Source organism: Pseudorca crassidens, chromosome 9 (genome assembly GCF_039906515.1).
Source record: "Pseudorca crassidens isolate mPseCra1 chromosome 9, mPseCra1.hap1, whole genome shotgun sequence".
Taxonomy (NCBI): domain Eukaryota; kingdom Metazoa; phylum Chordata; class Mammalia; order Artiodactyla; family Delphinidae; genus Pseudorca; species Pseudorca crassidens.
The window spans coordinates 12,259,052-12,280,784 of NC_090304.1; the positions used below are offsets into that span (position 1 = coordinate 12,259,052).

General features: G+C 57.0%; 1 protein-coding gene across 2 annotated transcripts; it reads right to left on the reverse strand.

Annotated features, from left to right (window-relative positions):
* Positions 1-6,431: 6,431 nt before the first annotated feature.
* Positions 6,432-21,427, reverse strand: RTN4RL2 (reticulon 4 receptor like 2). Of its 2 annotated transcripts, none has more exons than XM_067748982.1 (3): positions 21,011-21,427; positions 14,729-15,210; positions 6,432-7,812 (listed from the first exon to the last, which is right to left on the reverse strand). In XM_067748982.1, exons 1-3 carry the CDS (start codon positions 21,039-21,041, stop codon positions 7,063-7,065), a joined length of 1,263 nt encoding a protein of 420 aa, XP_067605083.1. In that variant the 5' UTR covers positions 21,042-21,427; the 3' UTR covers positions 6,432-7,062. The 2 variants fall into 2 exon arrangements, with proteins under 2 accessions (XP_067605083.1, XP_067605084.1); XM_067748983.1 differs by having other exon boundaries at positions 14,729-16,531.
* Between the last annotated feature and the right edge of the window lie 306 nt (positions 21,428-21,733).

Consider the following 21,733-nt stretch of genomic DNA (forward strand, 5'->3'; position numbering starts at 1 on the left):
GCCGGCCTGTCCACCTGTGGCTGTCTGGCTCACCTCCCTGTTCTCAACCATACCCTGCCCTTAGTGTCTGGAGGGAGTCCAGATCCTGCCCTCTGCTCCTGCCCGCCACTTCTCAGGGTTTGGGGTACATCTGGGAGGTTGGCCTTTCTCCTTACAGGGGATAAGGGCAGGATGCTTTGGAGAGAATGCTAAGGAATGCCTCTCAAACTTTCCTATCCAGGGATCCCTGGAGGGAGGTCTGTCACAAGTAACATTCTTTATAGTGTTTTATCATAAAACTTCATGCAAATTTTGAGCTTCATTTTATGCTATTTTCATATTTACTTTTAGCAATAAATGAGGCTTTAAAATTACCTGCGTCAAGGGAAGACACTGTCTTTGAGGACAAGGGACCTTCCAGGAAGCTGTACCTTATTTATCCCACTCCTACATCTCTTTCTGTCCTGGGACATAAACCTTAAAGTCACAGAATGGAGGGATGGGGCAGGGAGGGACCACTAAGATTTGTTGAGGATCTGCCTGTCCTAGCTACACAGGTATCTCATTTCATCCTAACTGTAGAAGTCGGTGTCTTCGGGTTGTTTCATAGATTGAGGAAAGCTCAGACAGATTAAGGCGCGAGACCCAAGGGCACACAGCTGGTAGGTAGGTGGTGGAGCTGAGCTTGGAACCTGGGCATTCTAACCGCTGAGTCCTAACCACAGGTCTGCCAAGGCAATCAGCGGCAGAAAGGAGGTCCCAAGATTCTGAGCTCAACTTTCTGCTGCCCTCTCAGGGCTGAGAGTAACCACAAAAGCCTTATCTTCCCCCCACCCCCGCCACACACACACCAAAAAAACCCTTGGAGAACCCCCAAATTTTAGCCCTGGAAGACAGTATTACAAATAAGCCCTCCCTTTGTCTTAAACTGTCTTTAGGAGTTGATAAAACAGACTGACCCACCCATTTTATAGATGACCAGAGGGGTCTGGACACTTGACAAAAGTTGCACAGCAGATACCTGGCTGCTCTGAGCCCAGACTCCTGGCTTGCAACACTGTGCCCTTTTCGCAAAATAGAAACCAGAACTGGACAGCAGCCACCAACGGGTTGGACGGGCTCCCAGAGGCCTTACCCTGGTCTCACTACACTCTCTGTCCCAGACCTTGAGTTTCCCTACAGTCTGTTGGAAGTTGATCAGAAGCGATGAACAGAAGTGGGGCGGGCGGAGGAAGCAAGGCGTGTGCGCCGGGTGCTCGGTGTGCCCAGCAGGCGGCGCTGCGTGGCTGCGGCTGGGACGGGGTGGGAGGGTGGGAGCCGGCGGCGAGCCAGGAAGGGAACCTCGACACCCCTCCACATACACCCCTTACCCACTAGTCTGCCCTTTCCTGGGTCTCGATCTCCAGACCCCTACCCTGGCTTGCTCTGCCCTCCTTCGCCGAACATCCTTTCAAGCGTTATCCCCTGCCCCACTCACCCTCGAGGCTGAAGGAGGGGGTCTCGACTCTGCCCCTGCCCAGCTGGGGCGTGGGACCGGGTGGGAGATGCAGGCAGAGATCTCGGCCTCCTGGGGGAGGGGTGTCTCCTCCCTCCCCGTTCCCGGGGTGGGGAGCTTGGGGAGGGGGCTGGGCAGGGGCGGAAGCGAGCTGCAGCCGTGTTTGCCGCGGCGCTGCCGAGTGGAACAGATGGCTGGGGAGGGGAGAGGGTACGTGGCGGGGAGGAGGAGGGGTGCGGGGGCCGCAGGATGAGGAACGAGGAATTTCGACGCCCCGAGTCTCCCAGGAGAAGCCCCCCTCCCCATCTCTTCCCAGAAAGAGGGGCGGGCAAGCGCCTGCCTTTTTTCCCAGAGAGCCCCGGCCTCTGGCCTGCGGCAGACCCCGCCGTCCCCCTGGGTCGCGCCCCTCACCCCCTAGACTCCCGGCGCGGACCAAGCCGGCGGGGTCCAGACCGCAGGGAGCAGCCCGGGTCGCAAGGATTAATGGGGCCACACTCCGAGGGGCGAGGGGGCGGCGGGAAGCGGGCTCCCGAGCCGGGAGCGAGTTCAGGGATCGTAAATAGCTGAGGGAAAACGTGTTAATTGGAACTTTATGCAGATGCGCTGGGACGCGGGCTGGGGAGGGCCGATGGAGGGAGAAGAAGGTCTGACGGACGCTGGACCCGAGGGGAGGGCAGGAGGGCTCCGGCCGGGGGAGTGATGGGTAGATGTGTATCTGTTTATCGCTGCGTGGGACCTCCGGGGAGGGCCGCTGGTCTCCGAAGATGAGGGCTCCTCCTTGACCCTACGCCCCAGAAACAGGGGACTCTTCCAGAGTCTCCACATCCCGGGACCAGAAGTTCAGGGTCTCAGATCGCCACGAAGGTGGGGGCAACGTGCAAGTGGCTGTTTCCGCTTGTGGCTGCTTACCCTGGGTGTCACATTCACTGCATCCCCCCGCCCCCATCTGTCTCCATCCTTTTTCCCCATCCCTGGCATCACTCTCTCCTTGCAAGAGTATTGTCTGTAACTTCCACCAAGTGAGTGGCGGAGGGGAGGGAATCTAACTTTTCTTCCTTTGCTTTCTCCCCTCTGCCCCCCAAGGACCACCCCACCTTTGAGGTGGTGTCTCTCAGCCTTTAGAGAGCTTCATAACCCACCCCTACGTGTTAAAATGCAGATTCCAGGGCTCCCTTAGAGATCTGCTTCAGGGGCTCAGGAATCTGCATCTTAGCAGTTTCCCACCTAAATCGGATGTAAAAGACCTTCATTTTCAGAAACATTGTGCAGGGAATTGGTGGGCTGGAAAGACTGGACAAGTCTTCATCAACGGCCCCCCCACCCCTCCTCCATGCTCCTGACCTCACCTCTGCTCTGTATGGCCATCTCTGCTTTCGGTGTGAGAGTACCAGGGGATGGAGAAGGTGCCAGAAAGGAGGGAAGGAAGGGAGGAAGGGGGGTCGGAGGAAGGAGAAAGAAAGAGAAAGAAAGAGTGAGGCTCACCTGGCTGTCCTCTCTCTGAGCAGGGTCTTACCCTTCCTCTCTCTGCTACCTTCTTCCCTCCCGTCTGCCTCAGCTGCTCTTTCCATCTTCCTCTCTCACTTCCCTTCCCCCACCTCATCTGAAGTTTCTAAGGCCAAAGAATCTTGGGGTAGGCAGTTTGGATCTTAGGGAGTAAGGGGAGAGCCAAAGTCCCCACCTCCAAAAGAAAGAGGCAAAGCACCTATCTCTGGGGTAGGAAGAAAACAGGAGGGAGGCAGGGCTTGAGGAAAGATAAGGGTGACAGCAAACATATAGGCCACCTTTCCACGGGCTATTGCACTTACTCCCCACAACAGCTCAATTTAGGCAGGCGCTATTGCCCCCAGGTTATACATGCAAAACAAAAAAGGGATGTTCAGAGAGGTTAAGTGACTTGCTCAAGGTCACACAGTAAGTGGGAAAATAGATAGGTCATTCACCCTTCTATTTCCCCCAAATCATTTCTCAAGAGGCTGCTGGGTAGCTGACCCAGGCCTCCCCTCCCTGCCCTACCCCCCCCCCCGGGGCAGTGGGGGTGGGGAAGGGCATCATGTACAGAGATGAAAGGAGATGCTCGGGTTTCGGAACATCTGACAAGTCTGGCTGGAAGCATTAAAAATTCATTTAGAAACCTGACCCCAGTTGGACCTTGGGTCTGCCACCTGGACTGTCCCTGGCCTGGTGGCCTCTCAGATCCTGGTGGGCAAATTTCCCTTCAGCAGTGTCCTGGGAGCCCCCGAGTCCGTATTTCACAGGAGGGGGCTTCTCTCATGGATTAGGGAGCTAAAGTCAGAAGCCAGCAGCTGAGAAAGCAGGGCTGAGAACCCTCCCCCCACTCTGAGTGTAAGAACCTTAGAGGTTTCAGGGCTTATAAACCTTGTCATCTGGCGTCCTTCTCTTCCTCTCCCCAGGCAGACAGATACTCTCAGTTTAGGGTAACTCAGCCTGGCTGTGATACCCGAGGTGGCCAGTGGAGGGCAGCTATCTCCTATGAGAGAGCCCTAGCCTGAGCCTCTACCGAAGCTTTGAAGGACAGGAAAAGAACCCCATGGATAAGGTCCCGGAGATGCAGTTTTGGCTTTGGGGAAGGGCTCTGGAGTCTGTCATCTGAGGACAGGGGGAGAGGGCTCCTAGTCTGGGGGAGATTGAGGAATTTTGGGGAGGGTTCAAAGTAGGTTTGTGGGTTTCAAGTACATGGTAACTGATGGCCAGCATGATACAATCTTCCTAGCTGGAGTGAAGGTTTGGGAGGAGGCCACGAGAGAGAAAGCTAGAAAGGCAGTTGGGACCAGACTCTAAAGGATCTTTGATGCTTTGCTAAGGTGTTTTATCTTTAACCTGTAGGCAACAGGGAGCCATTGTAAGTTCCTGAGTAACAGAATGACATAATGCAAATGCTGGTCAGCTGAATCTGGCCAACGGGGGCCCGTGAGTGGGAGGGAGAGAGAGAGTGAATGGAGGAAAACCAGAGAGGAGGTTATTGCTATTTTCTTCTATATTCTAGGCATGAGGTAATGAGGAGATGAAGCAGGGAGGTAGCAGGAGGAATGGAAAGGAAGGGCTGGATGGGGGCTGCGAGGGGGACTGGGTGAGCGAGCAGAGACAGGACATGAAAGAAAGGGAGGAGTTAACTACCACTGGTGTCAGGCAGACAGAGAGAACTCAGCATGTGGGTGTACACTCAGGATGCAGGAGGTGAATGAGTTTTGTTCCTCTCAGGGCTAAGAATCTTGGATACATCACCTCCCCTCTCTGGGCCTCCGCTGCCCCCCTCGGAGCATCGGTGGGGGTGGGACTGGACGGCCTTGAAAGTCCCTCCTATCTCAGGGTGTGTGCTCAGGGTCATCAGTCTGGGTTGTTTGGGAGAGGCTGGGGTCTGTGTGTGTGACATCTCATGGGCGGGGACCCATGTGAGCAGCTGCACACGCATGTCGGTATTTGGGGGTGCATCCTCCTGTTTGTGGGACCCGTGGGTGTTGGCATGCCTGCACGTGCTCTCTAGCTCCGCTCTGTGTTAGTGTGTGTGAGGGAGCGTGTGAGTGTGGGTGTGCACGTGATGGGCGTCCGTGGGTCTGTCTGGGCGGGGCTGGGGGAAAGTGGCATTGCTGTGGGCTGCTTCCTGAGGCTCACACACTCCTCTTGCTTTCACTGCTCTGAAATAGCATCTGGACCAAAGGCCCATGAATATTTCACAACGAAAATTCTGTGACCTGGACTGCCTGCTTCTGAGTTCCCAGCATCTTCCCTCCTCCCCCTGCCCAGGCCCCAGCAATCCCTCTCTCAGAGCTCTTGCCTGGCTGGCCCCCTAGGCCCCCTCATTAGTCTCCTCAAAGCCAGCCTGACACAGGCCCCCATGAGACCCCAGACTTGGGGGGGCACTATCCCCCCACCCCAACCCCACATCTTTATCCAAAGTCCACCAGCTTCAGGCCTTAGATGTTCACTCTGTCCCGTTTCTGCCTCCTCTTCCCACTGTCCTTCTGACTTGTCTGGCCAGGGCCACAGAATCGCAGCATCCTTGAGCCCTGGCACCCAGGTACCGTCTCTTTCCATCCCCAGATCCCAAGTTAGATTTTTTTAACCCTAAATTTAAACCATCAAATGTCTCCCCAGTTGCTTCTGTTGGATGAGACTCAACGAAGTCCTTCTTAGCCAGGGCTCTTCCCTTTCCCCAGCCTCCCCTCCACACACTGGAAAGATGAAGCTTCTGATCACACCTCAAGCCAGCAAGACACCCCAGCTTGGGATTCCTGTCCCTCTTATCACCCTAGCCCCTTGATTTCGCCTCTAACCTGCTTGGAGAACTGCTTCTCTGACCTGATTCCTCCCTGATGACTTCTACCTCACAGGAGCCAAGGGAAAGAGACCATCTGTCTACAAGGTTGCTGTGTACAGCTGTGCAGGCTGTACACTGCACAAGGGCAATCAGGTGAGGGGGCAAGTGTGAGCCTTATGCTCTGTTTGCTGTGGTATGGGGCTGGGTTCCCCTGAGGAAGAGGTGCCTTTCTCAGATTTACCCAAAGTCATGTTTGGGCTGGCTGTGACCACGGCTGTCCATGTTACTCCTCGTTGCAGGGGAAAGAGGGAACTGCTCTCCCTTCCTGAAGGAACAGAGCCTCAGACAGAACGGTTAGCCAGGCTGGAGGCCTTCCCCAGGCTTAGCTCCTCAGGCATAGACAACTCAGGGTCGCATGTAGCTGCTTCTCCTGGACAAATGAGGAGCTGAGGTGCCATTAGCACCCACTCCTGGCTATCAGATTTCACCTGTCCTGCCTGGGACTCCAGGGTCACAACCCTGGTCCTGAGGCTTCAGCTTCTTGTCATGGGAAAACAGCAAGAAGCACTTGGATAGCATGGAATGGTTCCCCTTTTTGAGACCCTCCTGGCCCTGAAAGCCTGATGGTTCTAAGCCCTCCTCCCACTTTTGAGGACCTGAGCCAACAAATCTTACAGAAGATAAAATAATAGAATTTTTTAATAAATTTTTTTTTTCCCAAACAACTTCTGTTGATCTTCACCACACAAGGGCCACGGTGGAGAGGAAAGCTCTCTCCAGGCACCCTAAAAAGTGTCCAAGGTAGACAGGAGAAAAGTATTTCTCCAGTGTCGGGAGGTTGAGGGGTGCTAGGATAAGCAGGGGCCTAGGGTTGGCCTGGCCCCGACTGAAGCATCCCTCCAAAGGGCTCCTGGGCAGGGCTCCCTTCCCGGGAGCTTCCAAAGGCTCTGCTGGTGGAAGATGCTCTGCAGACAAAGCCCGTCCCGAGTCCACTGTGGGCACTGGGAGAAGTGGTCAGCGGCTGCCTGGGGTGCCCACCCCAGCCTTGGGATGGGAACGGGTTAACGGCCAGAGTCGGGGAGAACAGGGCTGAGCCACCAGATGTGTCCTCCTGGGGCTGCCATAAGCCAGCAGCCTGGGAGGCAGGGAGAGGTGGCCTGCTCCCAGGGGAAGAGAGGAGCTGGGAGCGGAAAGAAGGCGGCAAGGCCGCAGGGCCAGAGGGCGGGGACTGGGGCCGGAGCCGCAGCTGGGGATGGGGATGAGGGAAGAGGGGGAGCGAGACACACCGGCCTCTTCAGTCTCAGCACCGCAGTCAGAGGTGGTGGGGGACCAGGAGCAAGACGCAAAGCAGAGGGGTGGGGAGCCCGGCCGAGAGCGCGGGGCCGCGGGAGTCCGGGGTCGCCTGGCAGGCAGCGCCGGGGCACGTCTGCTCGCCCCGCTGGTCCTCGCCCCCGTAGCTCTCCCAGTAGTCGTCCTCGGTGGGGGCGTCCCCGCCCTGGCGCCCCCGCGGGTCTTCGGCTGGCAGGTCTCGGTAGAGGGTGGAGGGGTCGGCGGGGGGCGCCCCGGCCTCGGCCACCCCGTACAGGTGGTTGGACGAGCTGTTGCCGCGGGCGCGGCTGCCGGGCCGCGTGGGCACGGCGGGCGGGCAGGCCTGGAAGTCGGCCTCGCGGAGGGAGCGCAGGTCGCGGCCCTGGCGCTCCGGGGGCGTGGCGCACGTCACGTCGGAGCTGGACACGCGCGCGCGCTGAAACCAGGCCCAGAGCGGCCGCGCGCGGCAGTCGCACGCCCAGGGGTTGGCGTTGAGCCGCAGGAACTCCAGCGCCGGCAGGTCAGCGAGCGCCTCGCCCGGCAGCGAGGCCAGGCTGTTGTTGAACAGGTAGAGGATGGTGAGGCGGCTGAGGCCGCGGAAGGCCGCGCGGTGCACGCCCTGCAGCCGGTTCCCGTGCAGCAGCAGCCGGTCCAGACTGCCCAGGCCGCGGAACACGTGTTCCGTGAGCAGCCGCAGGCGGTTCCCGTGGAGGAAGAGGTGGCTCAGGTTGGCCAGGTCCGCGAACAGGTCATCCTGGCGGGGGGCGGGGGGGTGGTGGCGGAGGGGAGAGAAGAAGAGTGGTGAGTGGTTCTGAGACAGGCACCGAAGAAATCTGGGAAAGAAGGGGAGCATTGTGGTGGAACAGAAGGGGTTTGACCTTCTGATTCATAGAGTCCTGGGTTCTAATCCTGCCTCCTCTAACCTATTTAGAGGTTAATGTGAGAAACGCAATATAGTTCTTAAAATTTTGGGGGTGCATCAGAATCCCCTGCAGATCCCTGAGCCCTGCCCGCAGGGTTTCTGATTCAGCAGGTCTTGGAGCGGGGGAAGGGGTGGGCGCGGGGGCGGGGGGAGATTCTGCACGTCTTTACAAGTTCTCAGGTGGTACTGATGCTGCTGGTGGGAGGACCACACTTGGAGAATGAGAACCTCTGATTTGGCTAAGTATGCAGACTTTCAGACTCCCTGACTTTCAAATCCTGGCCTTACTGACACTTGAGCGAGTCACTCAGTATCCTTATGACTCAGTTTCTTCACCTGTAACATGTGGAGATGAAATGAAACAACATGTGTTAATACATGTGGTGGGCATTCTGTGAGTTAGCCATTATTGTGAACTTGGCCAAGCCAGCAATCTGTTTCCTCGTCATTAAAATGGAGGTGAGTGTACCTCCCCCTGGGTTTGCTTTGAGGATTAAAGAAGACAATCCCCATACCTATCAGATGGGTGAAGTGTCGGGCACAGGGCCTGGCACATTGGGGTTCGGTCCAGTGATGAAGCCCACAGGCTCAGGAGTCAGCAGAGCCCCGGCTCAAATCCAGCTTGCCCTCTTCCCAGCTGCGTTACTTTGGGCAAGTTATTTAGCCTCATTGAGCCTCAGTTTCCTCAGGGTGTGTAACTCAGAGAACAACTCTTTCAGCAGGCTGAGGGAGGGTTAGATGAGATCCTGTAAGGATGTCGTACCCGGTGGGCACACAGACCATCAATAAATGGTGGTTATTATGACAATAGTGTCTTAGTTAGAATTAGGTCCCATCCATTTTCCTCTAATAGAAGAGCTTCCTGGGACCCCAAAGTTCTGCTACTGGGCTGGGACATTAAGGGGACCATATCAGCTCCACCCCACAGAGGCAGCAGGGGAGGGGAAGGAAGCCTGCTGCCCCATGCCCTGCATCACTGTCCCCTTAGAGGGGCTGTCCCACCTGCCCAAGGCTGGGGAGTCTCTGAATCAGACCATATTAGTGCTGGAAGGGCCTTGAACTGTGGTTCAGGGGAGTGGAGGTGTGGGTATGCTCCATGGAGGGGAGAGAGCAGGGGGCTGGCGCTGCATTTTAACCAGTTCACCAAGGTATTTGGGAGTTAGTGCTTTTGGGGGCACCAGCCTAGCCTACGTTTTTGCAGAGGAGAGCACTGAGACCCAGAGAGATGAAGGGCCTGCCAGAGAGGGGACCGGAGCCCCAGTACTGAGGTCCTCCCCTCTTGTGGAGGACCTCATTGTGGTCAGCAGACCCGGGGGGTCTGGTTCTGGGGGACAGGGGCATCCTCTGTGCTCAAGCCAGCTCACCCTGGATTCCTGTTTCCTGGCGGTGCCCCTCCCACCCTTCCCTGCCTGGGGAGATGATCCCCCCACCTCACCCAGGAGCCTGGTCTCAGGCTCTCAGGTGGGGGGAGGGCGTTGACTCCCAGCCCACACTCACAGCCTCCGCCTTCCTGTGCTCCTGCATTTTCTCGCCCCCTCCCATCTGGCTTCCGCCCTCTCTGCTACAGGAACTGAGCCTGCCAAGAACCCTCCTCTTGGCCACATTGAGATCCGTCCCCCTCAACCTTCTCGACTGCCTATGACACCAGCTTTCTCCACCTCCTGCTGCCACGGCCCCGTGCCCAGCTCAGGTCTCCAGCGGAGGGCTCCCCGCACGTCCGTGGCCTCAGCCTGGCCCAGCGTGGCCTGGTGTCCTTGTCCTTTTCTTCTTGGCCCCCCCAGGGAGTGGGCTGAATCCCTTCCACTCAAACACCTAATTAGGGTTTCTCTTTTTAATGGAGTGTCAGCACGAGTAGGACACACCCAGAGGTACCTGGTCAAAGGATAGATGTGGGGTGGGGTGGGGTATAGAGGGAGCAGAGGCAATCGGCACTTTGGGGACTTCCGGAAGTCAGGAAGGGAAGACCGAAAGTTCAGAGATGTTAGGGAGTTCAGGCACCTTTGACCTACAGCCCCAGTTTTGGGGCTACAGGATTCCTTGATTCCAATCTCCTTCTCCTTCCCCTGGCAAAAGTCCTGCCCCTCCTGCTCTGAGCCTCAGCCTGGGGGTCCATTCCCCTAACCCCCATCCACGCCGTTGCCAGATCCTGTTGTCACTTCCTAGGCTGCAGGTCTCAGACCGGGTCCTTCCTCTAAAATGGTTCTCTGTGCATTAATAAGCGCTTGACCTTCACAGCCTTCCCCCTCCCCCACCACACTCCCTATCACGCCCTCCCTCTGGGCAGAGAGTGTCTGTTAAAGTCATCCTCTTCCATTTTGAAAACCACATTTCCCTCACCTCCCCTGGCCGGCTCACAGCTCTCGGAAGCCATTCGGAACCTCAACGTAGCGTCCCTGCCCCCTTCCCTGGACAGCATCCTGTTCTTCACCTTGTCTCCCTCCAGCCTCCCATCCAGTCTCTGGCGCTGGTCAAATCAGCTGCGGGGCTTTGTGACCTTGGGCAGCTCCGGGCACCTCTCTGAGCCTCAGTTTTTTTTTTTCATCTGTGAAACAAGGGCCTTGAGATCGTTGATCATTAAGATCCATCCTCATCTGATATTAATGAGAAAGTGAGTCCTGGAATGTACCTCATTCATTCAAGAAAGCTGTACTGAGTGTCTGCTCCGTGCCAGGCACCCCACTCACAGCGCTCACCGATCGACGCTGGGTATCATCGCCATCGTTTGCGTCCGCAGCTGACTAACCGAGCTCTTGCCATGTGCCAGGCTCTGTGCCACACAGATCCCATGTAGTAACCGAATCATCACAGCCCCATGAAGCAGATAATTTTTTTTTTTTTTTTGGCTGCTCATGTGGGATCTTAGTTCCCTGACCAGGGATCGAACCCATGCCCCCTGCATTGGGAGCACGGAGTCTTAACCACTGGACCGCCAGGGAAGTCCCGTGAAGCAGATAGTATTATTCTCCCCCTTTCAGAGGTTAGAAGAGGGAGGCTCAGAGAAGGCAAGTGACTGGCCTAGAGTTCAAGAGCCAGTATGTAGTGGAAGGCAGACGTGAACTCTGGAGACAGAGCTCTGAACAGTTGCACTTTGGAGTCAGACAGACCTGGGCTAATTCTAGGCTGTGCCCTTTACGAGCTGGGTGACCTCGGGTGGGCGCCTTAACTTCTCCGAGCCTCAGTGTCCTCAGCCATTGAATGGGGGAAATGATGCTTCCTCTGGACTGGACACACTAAGCCCCTTTCAAGCAGCATCTCCTTTAATCCTCACAACGAACCCCTGAGTTACAGGTCATTTTTTTCCATTTCACAGATGGGTCTACTGAGACTCAGAGTGGTTAAGTAACTTGCCCAAAGCCACAGAGCAGATCAGATCTGCCTGAGTGTAAAGACTGCGCTTTTACGCCATGCAGGCTGCTCTAACAGTTAGAAGAGAGACAGATGCCTCCATCATCTGGTTCCACTCCAGTAGGAAATATGCTCCAGGAGAGCAGGGACACAGTTTTTGTTCACTTCTGAATCCCTGGCACCCAGAACACTGCCTGGCATATAGTAGATGCTCAGTAAGAATCTGTGATGAACGCACCTGGCTCAGTGCCTGGCCTACAGCACACAGTCTGTGAGAACCTCCACTCTACCCCATTCCCCTTTCTACCTTCCTTATCCTGAAAAGCTGTGGTCCTCCTGCCTCCTCCAGATCTCCCCTCTCGGGGCAGGCCCGGTGGCATCTTGGGTCACACCTGCGCTCTGCGGATCTCAGCCCGGCCCGCGTGCTTCCGCACCTGCCTGTGGCATCTCCCAGCCTAGTTTCTCCAGGCAGTTCACAGGCAGAGGCTGTCTCTTTCTTTCTCTTCTATATAGGGCCAGGTGTGAAGATGTTTTCTTCCCATGATGCCTCCTACCACTCATGCCAGGGGTGTGCAGAACCAACACTTCCCATTGCAGAAGACCCCAGTGTCCACTCGAGGTCAGTATCCACTGACCTTGCCCAGGTCTTTCCTGACCCCAGGCCCTGGCTGCCACTTGTGATGGAGGATCAGGTAATGACGACAAAATTTATTCAGCACTTAACTATGTGATTATATACACGAACTCATTGACTCTTCTTTGTTTTTTTTTGAACTCACTTACTCTTTACAGCCATTCTTTATGGAAGGTATTATTTTTATTATTCCCATCTTAAAGATAAGAAAACTGAGGTTCAGAGGGGGCAGCAACTTGTCTAAAGTTACATAAGTCAGAAAATAGCAGAGCAGGGATTCAAACTCAGGCCTGCTGACCTCAGATTCCTAACCTGAACAACTAATATATGTTGATAAGGAGGTCAGGATCTCAGTAGTAGTGGTTGTTGCACTACTGGTAATAATTAAAAATACTAATGACAGCGCCCATATATTGTTGTGGCCCTGTGCTAAACTTTAATCCTTACAAAACTTCTTAGGTAAGTATTATTGTTAATTACTATCATGATTGCCATTTTACAGATGAGGAAATGGCAATGGAAAGAGTAATTTTTAATGAGTAATTTGTTCAGAGTCGTATAGGAGCCAGGATTTGAACTTAGGTCTGGCAGACCCCAAAGCAGGTGCTTTCAGGGACCTCCCTGGTGGTGTAGAGGTTAAGATTCCGTGCTCCATTGCAGCGGGCGTGGGTTTGATCCCCGGTCAGGGAACTAAGATCCCACATGCTGCGCAGTGGAGCCAAAAGCAAACCAAAACAAAGCACATGTGCTTTCAAAAGTGAGCCTGCTCTGCTGTCCTTCTGAGAACCATTGCCCCTGCACCTGGTCAGCCCCCAGTGGAGAGTTCTGAATGATAAAAACGGCCTGAGGTGTCATCAGGCTGCGAAGGCTGAAGTGCTACCAGCTCTTCCTGGCTGTGTGGCCTCAGAAACTTCATTTTCTGTCCCTACTGCCCCTAAGCATCCCTACTGCCGGCCTGTTGTAGGTTTGACGTGATACTGAGAACACGTTAAGCCCCCAGGCACACGGACGATGATTTAAGAGACTTTGGGACCCTTGGTCTCAGCTTCCTCGTCTGTAAGGGAGTATGAACCATCTCCCAGCAGGGCTGTAGAAATGAGGTGACTGAGCGCACTCTGGAAACCATGAGGTGCAAAGTTAGGAAGAAGAAAAAGGAGGGAGTGTTCTGGGACCCACCCATGGTCTCAGCGTAATCCTTGAAGTTGACCCATCTCTTCAGGATGGGGTCCAAGATGGGCCATTTCACTGAGACCAGTGTTAAATGAGGCTTGTCTCTCTTTTTAAAACAGTATCTTAACAAGCCTTGATAGCGTGCCCGCTGTACGCCAAGTGCTTTACAAATTATTCATGCACTTGACACTTACAAAATCCCTAGAAGGTGGGTGCTATGGCTGCCTCCATTTTACAGATGGAAAAACTGAGGCTCAGGGAGGTTAAAAAATGCCACACACTTGTAAGTGGCAAAGTCCTTAGCACAGCGCCTGACGCATAGTGTGCCTGCTAAGTGCTAGTGGGCTATTATTATCATTACTTATGCCATAATAATAACACACAACATATTTTCCCAACATACTGTACACTTTACTTCTTGTCTCTCCCCGCCACTAGAATGCTCTCTGCGAAGGCAGGAGTTCGTCTGTTTTGTTCGCTGCCCTTTGCTCAGCACCAAGAATATTCTGGGTGCTCGATAAATGTTAAATTATTATTGCTATTGTTGTGTTATAATTATCAGCATCAAATCCACCCGTTAGGCCTCATCCTGGGACGGGGAGGAGGAAGTACCTTCCAGGTTGGTGTGGGGAGAGGGGAGGGTTTGGATATCCAGAGGCTGTGTAGCCGAGGGAGAATTTTCTCCCAGAGTGGCTTGGAGGGTGTGTTATTGCTTCCTGGGGAAATAGAATGGGAGGATTTGACTGTCAAACAGTCAGCATGACGACGATAATAACCAATATTTAGATCAATAATAATACCAATAAATAGCAATTACTGTTATTCCTTCCATTTTCAGAGCATCCGTTTTCCAGTTGCTTAACAGCTCTTTACCCTTTTTTTTCCTTCACCCATTGGTTGCACTGAGACAACAGATCTGGGGGATAGGTTTGGGGAACGGAATCTAGAAAGGGTAGGGTTTCCCCTTGTCCCACGACCCAGTGAGGTGGAGAGAGGTGGAACCTTCTATGGGATACCGGTTGCAGTGGCTCCGCCCTCTTGCTTACCTCCCCGTGTTGCGGGAGGGCATGGGGGTGGGTGAGAAGAGCCGCCACGAAGCCCTTTGGGCTGGGCTGCCTGGGGAAAGGCAGAGTCCCCGGAAGGCAAACAAGGGGGAAAGGAGGGATCACAGAAAGAGACACACACATACACCCAGACAGACATGGGGGTGTGTGTGTGGAGTGGGCGTGTGAAGGGAGACAGACAGAAGAGGCAGAGGGAGACAGATGGGGGAGGCAAGTTAGTGAGCGAGACAGATAGGGACAGAAAGGGAGAGACAGACAGACAGAGGCAGTCAGATGGGGGGTGGGGTATTAGTGACAGAGAAAGATGCAGGAGACAAAATAAAGAAAAGCCCCTGGAGAAAGTGGGAGGGACAGAAACCTAGGAAAGGGACAGAGAGATAGAGAAAGGTGCTGAGACAGAGGCGGGAAGGGTGAGCAGGGACAGAGGGGCCGAGAGGCCCCAGGGAGAGAGGGAAGCAGAAGAGGGCTATGTGTGTCTCTGTGTGTGTGTGTGTGTGCGCGCGCGCGCGCGCGCGCCGGGCTAGGGCCGGCTCACCTGTAGGTGGAGCAGGCTGTTTTCCTGGAGGTAGAGGTACTGCAGGCTGACCAGGCCGCGGAAGATGTTGCCCGGCAGGTTGCTGAGCTGACAGCGGTACAGATGTAGCGACTGCAGCCGCTCCAGGCCCTGGAAGGTGTCGGGCTCCAGAGAGCGCAGGTGCCGGTTGTCGCCGAGGTCCAGCTCCTCGAGCGCCTGCAGGTGGCGGAAGGTGCCCGGATAGATGGCGGAGAGGTTGTTGGAGAAGAGCCACAGAGTGAGCAGGTTAGGCCCGAAGGTGCCGGGCCGCAGCGTGCGGATGAGATTGTTCTGCAGGAATAGGCGCTGCGTGCTGGGCGGCAGGGACAGCGGCACCGACGAGAAGTTGTTGGCCTGGCAGCTCACGGTGGGCGGGGACGAGTAGCAGGTACAGAGCATGGGGCAGCTGGGGGCAGCTGGGGGCAGGGCCAGGAGCATCAGCAGGAGGCAGGCCGGGGCGGGACCTGCGGGGAGGGCGCGGGGGAAATCTCTCTGGGCGGCTGCGAGCGTGGGAGTGCCAGCCAGGGGCCGGGCCCACCCACCCCTAAGGCGACCCTTGCTGAGAGCCTTTCGTTTCTAGCTTGGGTGGGGGGTTCTGGGTGCAACCTCAGAGTCGCGAGAGGCCGTGGCCACTTCCGCTTTTGGAGGCTCCTGGTACATTAAAGAATAAAGAAATGCCAAGAGGACATCGTAGGAAGCACTGTGATAGGTTGAAAGTTGTTTGATGAGTGACGTCTACTTTCATTCCTGTTTTCACTATGGTAGGTTTGACCATGACTTTGGTCTTGAGACTTGGGCTGGACAGTGCTTTGTTGGAGGCAGTCCCGTACAACGATGTCCTATATAGGGGTGTTTAGCAGCACCCCTGTCCTCTACCCATTAGATGTGTAACACCCTTCCCCCTGCCGTTATGATAACCTATGACAACCGAAATGTCTCCAGACGTCGCCAAGTATCACCTGGGGAGCAAAATTGACTCCATTTGAGAACAGGTGGCTCTAAATTGAGACCCTCTGCGAATCTGAGGCCCATGTAAAATGGCCCTGTGGCTGCCTCCGGGGTCTGGTCTTGCTGGCCCACAGGTGAGCACAGCCCTCCTCCCTCATCTCTCCACACTGGAAGGGATCTTAGGAACCAAGGGACAGGGGGTCTCCAGGCACCTGCAGCAGAAGCATCAGAGGGTCCTGGAAAGAATGCTGCTTCCTGGGCCCTGCCTGTGCAGAATCAGCATCCCTGGGGGAATAGCCCAGGAATCTGCCTTTTACACCCCAGGCCCTTCTCATTCAAAGTCACTTAAAAATTCTTTTTCAGGACTTCCTTGGCAGTCCAGTGGTTAAGACTCTGCGCTTCCGCTGCAGGGGGCACTGGTTCGATCCCTGGGGAACTATGATCCCACTTGGTGCGGCCAAAACATAACAATAATTTTTTTTCAAACTAACTTTTGAAGGTGGGCCGTGATCCAGCCTTCTTGTGATATAGATGGAGAGGCAGGCCCAGGGAGGCCCAAGGGCCTGGGGGCTAAAGAGCCGTGTCTAGGCCTCCATATCCCTGAGCTATAGCAGGGGCTCTGGGGCCCCTCATCCATCCCTGTTCCCTGGCCTTCTGACCCTCAGGGCAGCTGATGCAGGTTCTGGGCTGGAACTAGCTTGACCTCTGCCCTTTATCATGACTTCCGGATGAGTCTCGGGACTTTCATCTGGCGGGTTTCGCGCTCCAAAAGCCAGGCGGTCATTCTCTGGGCACACATGGAATGAGCACCTTCTGCTCCAAACAGTGTGCTACGGCCTGCGAAGGCAGAGGAAGACCTTTGCCCTTGGACCCGGGGACCTGAGATCCTGGGTCCTCAGGGCAGACCCTGAGGGCTCCGTGACTTTCACTGACGCCCGGTGTCAGAGGTTGCTGTGTGTGAATGCGCGTGGGAGACGGGTGCCCTCTACATGAAGTGCTGCTGAGCCCGGGGTGCGCACATGGCACCGACAGGCCCCGCGTGTGGCGCGGACATCACGGAAGCTGGGCTGTGCCTCCTCCCGCGGGGGAGCGCAAAGGCGCAGGGTGGGGACCCCGGCGCCACGCCACCCGGCCCACGGCGAGCGTCCCGGCCTCTCCCCGCGCCGCTGCGCGCAAGCGTGTGCCGGTGGTCCTCCGCGTGTGTGTGAGTGCCGGGCCCCGTGCGTGTGTAGGCTGGGTGTGATGTAATACTCGGTGACACAGCGGCTGCTGTTCCCTTCGTTCACACCACCTCCGCGTTTCTCGGCCCTTCTCACCCCTCCCCCGTGCGGCGTTTCACGATTACTTTCTCCTCCGTTTCACGATTACTTTCTCCTCCCGAGCTTTTCCACATTGGGTGGAAGAGCATGTCTCTCACCCCTCAACCCAACCAGGCAGGGGCGGGGTGCGAGAGCCCTGTAGGGAGCCCTGGGTGGGTTTCAGGAGGGCTGAGGTTTGAGGCTTAGAACAGGAGGTCTTGGAGGTGGAAAATCCTCCGGGTTCAAGCTCTGGTTCTACTGAGGTGATGGCTGGGGCTCAGAGAGGGAAAGTGACTTGCCCAAGGTCACACAGCAATGTGATTGGCAGGGCAAGGACTAGAAAGGAGTCTCCTGATGACTGGCCAGAGCACTTCCCTTCCTGGTGGAGTCACCCTCTGAGCTCGCTTCCCCAAGGACTTGACACCAGGGAAAACCAAATCCCTCTCTGATCCCTTAATCCCACCCCTTATCCACAAGCTCACAGGGTGTTCATTCAGAAGGCTGCCAGCCCTGCAAGGATTATGGAGCTCTTTCCTCAGCCTCTAGGGCCAACTGTTAACCCAGGAGAGGCAGAAGGAAGGACACGTGATCCCAGAGGGCTCCGGAGTCAGGAGGCAGTCCCCTGGCACCAGGGTCTCTTCCAGCCTGGAGGCCGAGCTCAGCAGGGGCTGGCAGGGGCCCCACTCATTCCTCTAGCCCACAATTCCCTGGCCCCCTGCTTGCCCTCTTTAGGGGGCTTCTCTCTTATTTCCCCACAGCCCCTCCCTCTTGCCCCCATATCTCCCCCCATCATGGCCCACCTCCCCAAGGCCAAGATGGCGCTCCCTGCGGGCTCTTTGAGGGGGGGACCCTGAGCAGGGGGCCCCTCCGTGACAGCTGCTGCGTAACAGTGACTCTGTTGCCATTTCTGGTCCTCGCTGCTGCCAAAGCAAAGCAGCTGTAACCCGAGGAGCCTCATCCATAATTCAGGCTGCGGCTCGCACTGGAAGCGAGCGGAGGAGGGGCAGGTGGGGCTCCGGAGGGCTCTGCCCCCGGGCCTGGCTGGAGTGCTCCTGGGCAGAGGCAGCAGGGCCCCGGTGAGCTGTGCCTTTCTCTCCCTCCTCCGCCCTCAGCCCCTGCCCAGCCTGTGCCCTTTTCCTTCCCACCACCGTCGCCTCCCCACTCCCTGCTCCTCCTGGCTCTTCACCATCACGCCTTCCCCCCAGGCCCGGGTCTTCCCTCTCTCCCCGAGGACCACGGTTCCACTCCCGGCCCCCATTTTGTGAATCCCTGGCAAAGACGGGGTCCAGATGCACAGAGTGTCAGAGCAGGAAGGTGGGGGACACCTCATCGGCCATCAAGAGCAAACCCCTTATTGCACAGGCCACACCACTGAGAACTGGAGAGGGGAAGAGTTCATTTCGCAGGGCGCAGCCCAGGCCCTGACCGAATCTCTGTCAATCCACCTTGGGTTATCTTTCTCGAAGGCTTCATTTTATGCCCCCTCTACTATCTGGGCCGATTCTAACAGCCTCCCCACCCTCTCTGCTCATTCCATCCATCCTCTTTTTTTTTTCCTCAAGTCAGCAAGTGATGGCTAGAGTTGCAGGGGAGCATAGAGCGAGGATGGGCAGAAACCATCTGTTATTAAACACCTACTGTGTGCCAGCCACTGTATTTGTACATATGCCTTTATGCGTAGAATACAACATAACATAGCCCCAGTGAGATCAATCTTACGGCTCCCAATCTGCAGATGAAGGCAGGGAGGTTCACAAACATGAAATGAGTTGCCTCAGGTCATGCAGCTAGTACAAGGTGGAACCCGGATTGGACAAGTGCATGTCAAAAGGGACTCTCTGACCTTTCTTTGGGAGACCCCACGTCATCCACAGACACCACCCCCGAGTGTGAGAGTTACTGCGCTCGGGGTGGGGTAAAGGGAGGACAGAAATTGCACCCAGGTGCACAGGGCTGGGCCAGCAACGACACCGGCTCTGTTTGGCTATTCAGGGTCAAGGCAAGGTAAAGGACCCAGGTTCTCTCCAACTTTCCCCTCCTGGGCTCCAGGCTGTGGTTGTTCTAGGGGATGGCCCATCTGGGAGTCAGGAAGAGATGACCAGTGTCCAGAAGATGTGGCCAGAACTGACCAGGGGAGGGAACGGAGAGAGGCCAGAACATGGTATTGATCCCAGAAGACTGAGGTGCCCAGAGCCGAAAAGTATCCGCTCACTGAGGGCCCACTGTCAAGGACTCTGGGCTGTCACCCTGGAGCACCAAGGCTCACAAAGTTCTCAGCCCGGGAACCACCATTAAGTCCAGAGATCCCTGTGAAAGAAGAAACTTGAGAAGGAAGCAGATGGACCCGGTGTAGAGGCAGGAAACAGGGTGCCAACCCTCAGGGCAGAGTGGCCCCAGGAAAAGTGCTCCCTGGAAAGAGAGTCAAGGCCTCTGGTTTTGAAGGAGGGGCACAGGGTCCCAGACAAGAAGCAACAGCTCCACACCCAAAAGGGCTGGGCCTGCCGGGCAGATGCTGAGGTGGAAGGGGCTTGAGGAGGTGGGAGCCGCGGAACAGAACGGAGGTGGTGATGATACCAGTGACGCAGGGGCCTGGGGAGGCACTGACGCGGGTGATGGAGGTTTAGAGCTGCTGCAAACAGCTTCTCACTCTGCCAGAATGTAACACCCCAAAATAAGCAGCCACCGTGGCGGCGGCGGCAGGATCCCACGACGGGGCCCAGAGATATAAATGGCAGCACGGAGCCAGCCAGGGCGCCCACCCTCGGAGGCTGCCACCCCACTTGAATGTCTTCCCCCTCTCCCGCTCACAGCCACCCACAAGGCCCTGAGCTCAGAGCCCAGGGTCTGGCCCACTGGCCACTCCCTGAAAGAAGGGAAGTGACAGGCAGGCGCTTTGGAAATGGAGGGCTTCCCACGTGGAAGTGGTTACCAGAAGTCTCTTTGTCTCATCCCTAGGCCGCCCCCCCCAGTCTCTCTCTCTCTCTCTCTCTCTCCCTCTCCCCTTTCTCTTCCTTCCTCCTTTCCTCCCTTTCCAGCCCCCATCCCCATCCTGATCAACCCCAGGCCCTCTCCTATCTCTGGTTTCCCATCCCCAACCCTAGAGCTCATCCCAGTTGTCTTTCCCTGTTCCTGACACCCCATCTCTGTCCACCATCCCCATCCTCCTCTGGTTTCTGGCTTTCTGATCTCACTCCCCGTTCCTTCCCCATCCCTAGGGTCCCAGCCCTCATTCTCTTTCCTATTTCTCCCACTGCCAGGTTCTGGGTCCCTGGCCCTGGTCTTCTCCCCACCCCTCCCCTAATCTGGTCTCCCCTCTCTTTCCCTCTTCCTGTGTCCTCGCCAGGGTCTCACTTCCCTCCAAGCTTTTCCCGTCTAACCTTTATTCCTCCTCCTCCCCCGCCTTCCTATCGCCCTCCCCTGACCGCTCTCTCCATCTTCCGCTCTCTTCCTTCTTACCCCTTCCCCACCCCACCCCCAATCTCTGGCCCACACCCTTGTCTGTCCGTCACTCAGTTCGTGGAACTATCCCTTTTCTAGCGCCCTCCATCTGTCCTACCGCGGAGGGCCATTTGGATCTCCCTCTGCTCCCCCATCCTCCCGGACAGCCCCCTACCCTCATCCCTCGTCCTCCCTGGTGACTGGAAAGTGCTGAGGCACGGGGCACGAGAAGTTGCTGAGTCGGCGCTTCCCCAGCCGGCCCGAGTCCTCGGCGTCCCCCAGAGCAGGTGGAGCCGGGACAGCAGAACCTGAGCCTCCCTCCCCACCCCCCGGGGCCGGTCCGCCTGCCCCCTGCGTCCCCCCTCGGTCACGAGTTCCCCGCACAGCCCAGCAGGCTCCGAGTCGGGTGCGCGGCTCCTGCCGGCAGCTCTGGGGGCGGGGGCGGGGCCCGGGGCTAAGCGTTTTTCCTCCCAGGCTACCCCCACCCCCACTACTGCCCCACCCTCGCGCCCTGGCGGAGGGGGCGCCCCGCTTGCCTCGGCAGGATGCTCTCTGCCTTCCCGCAGGCTGGGGTCCCTACCTTGCAGCAGGCTCCTGAGCCCGGGCAGCATCTTGTCTCGACGCTCGGGGGAGGGGGCGGCGGGGAGGGAGGGCGCTCCCACTCGCTCCCTGAGCCGGCCAGACGGACGGCGGGGACTCCGCGGGGCTCCGGGAGGGCCCGGGAGTCCCCGGGCTGTGTGGCCGGGCCGCGGCGCTCTACCCTGCGCCACCTGGGCTGCGAACCTCGTGAGGAGCCATCGGCCCCGACGGGACGGGGTGGGGCGCGGCGGGACGGGGTTCGAGCTGGCCGTCGATGCCCGGTGCCCGCGCCCCCCAGCACCGCAGGCAGCGCGCGGTGTCCGTCAGTCCGTCGGTCCGTGCGCGCCGGCTGCTCGCCGAGGGAGAGTGGGGACAGCGAGGATGCTCTTCCCAGCCACCCCCCTCCTTCACGCACTCGCTGGCTCCTCCCTCGCTTCCTAGCTTTGCCGATTTAACTGCTTCCTGGCCACTAGGAGGCGGGAGCCGCTTTCTAGCCCCCTCCATCCAGGCCCCCTCTCTTTCTTGGGGGATCCGGAGGACTGTGTTCGATCGCCTTCACGGCGCCACGCTTCTAGAGAAATCCCTTCCGGGGGGGGGTGTGCGGTAGTGTAAGGGAACCCCGTGGACTTGCCCAGTTCCCCCCTCCCAACTTTCTGGGAGGAGCCGGGCTCCTGGGTCACCTCCTCCTCCTTGCCGGACCCCAGGCCCCTTTGCCCAGGTCTCC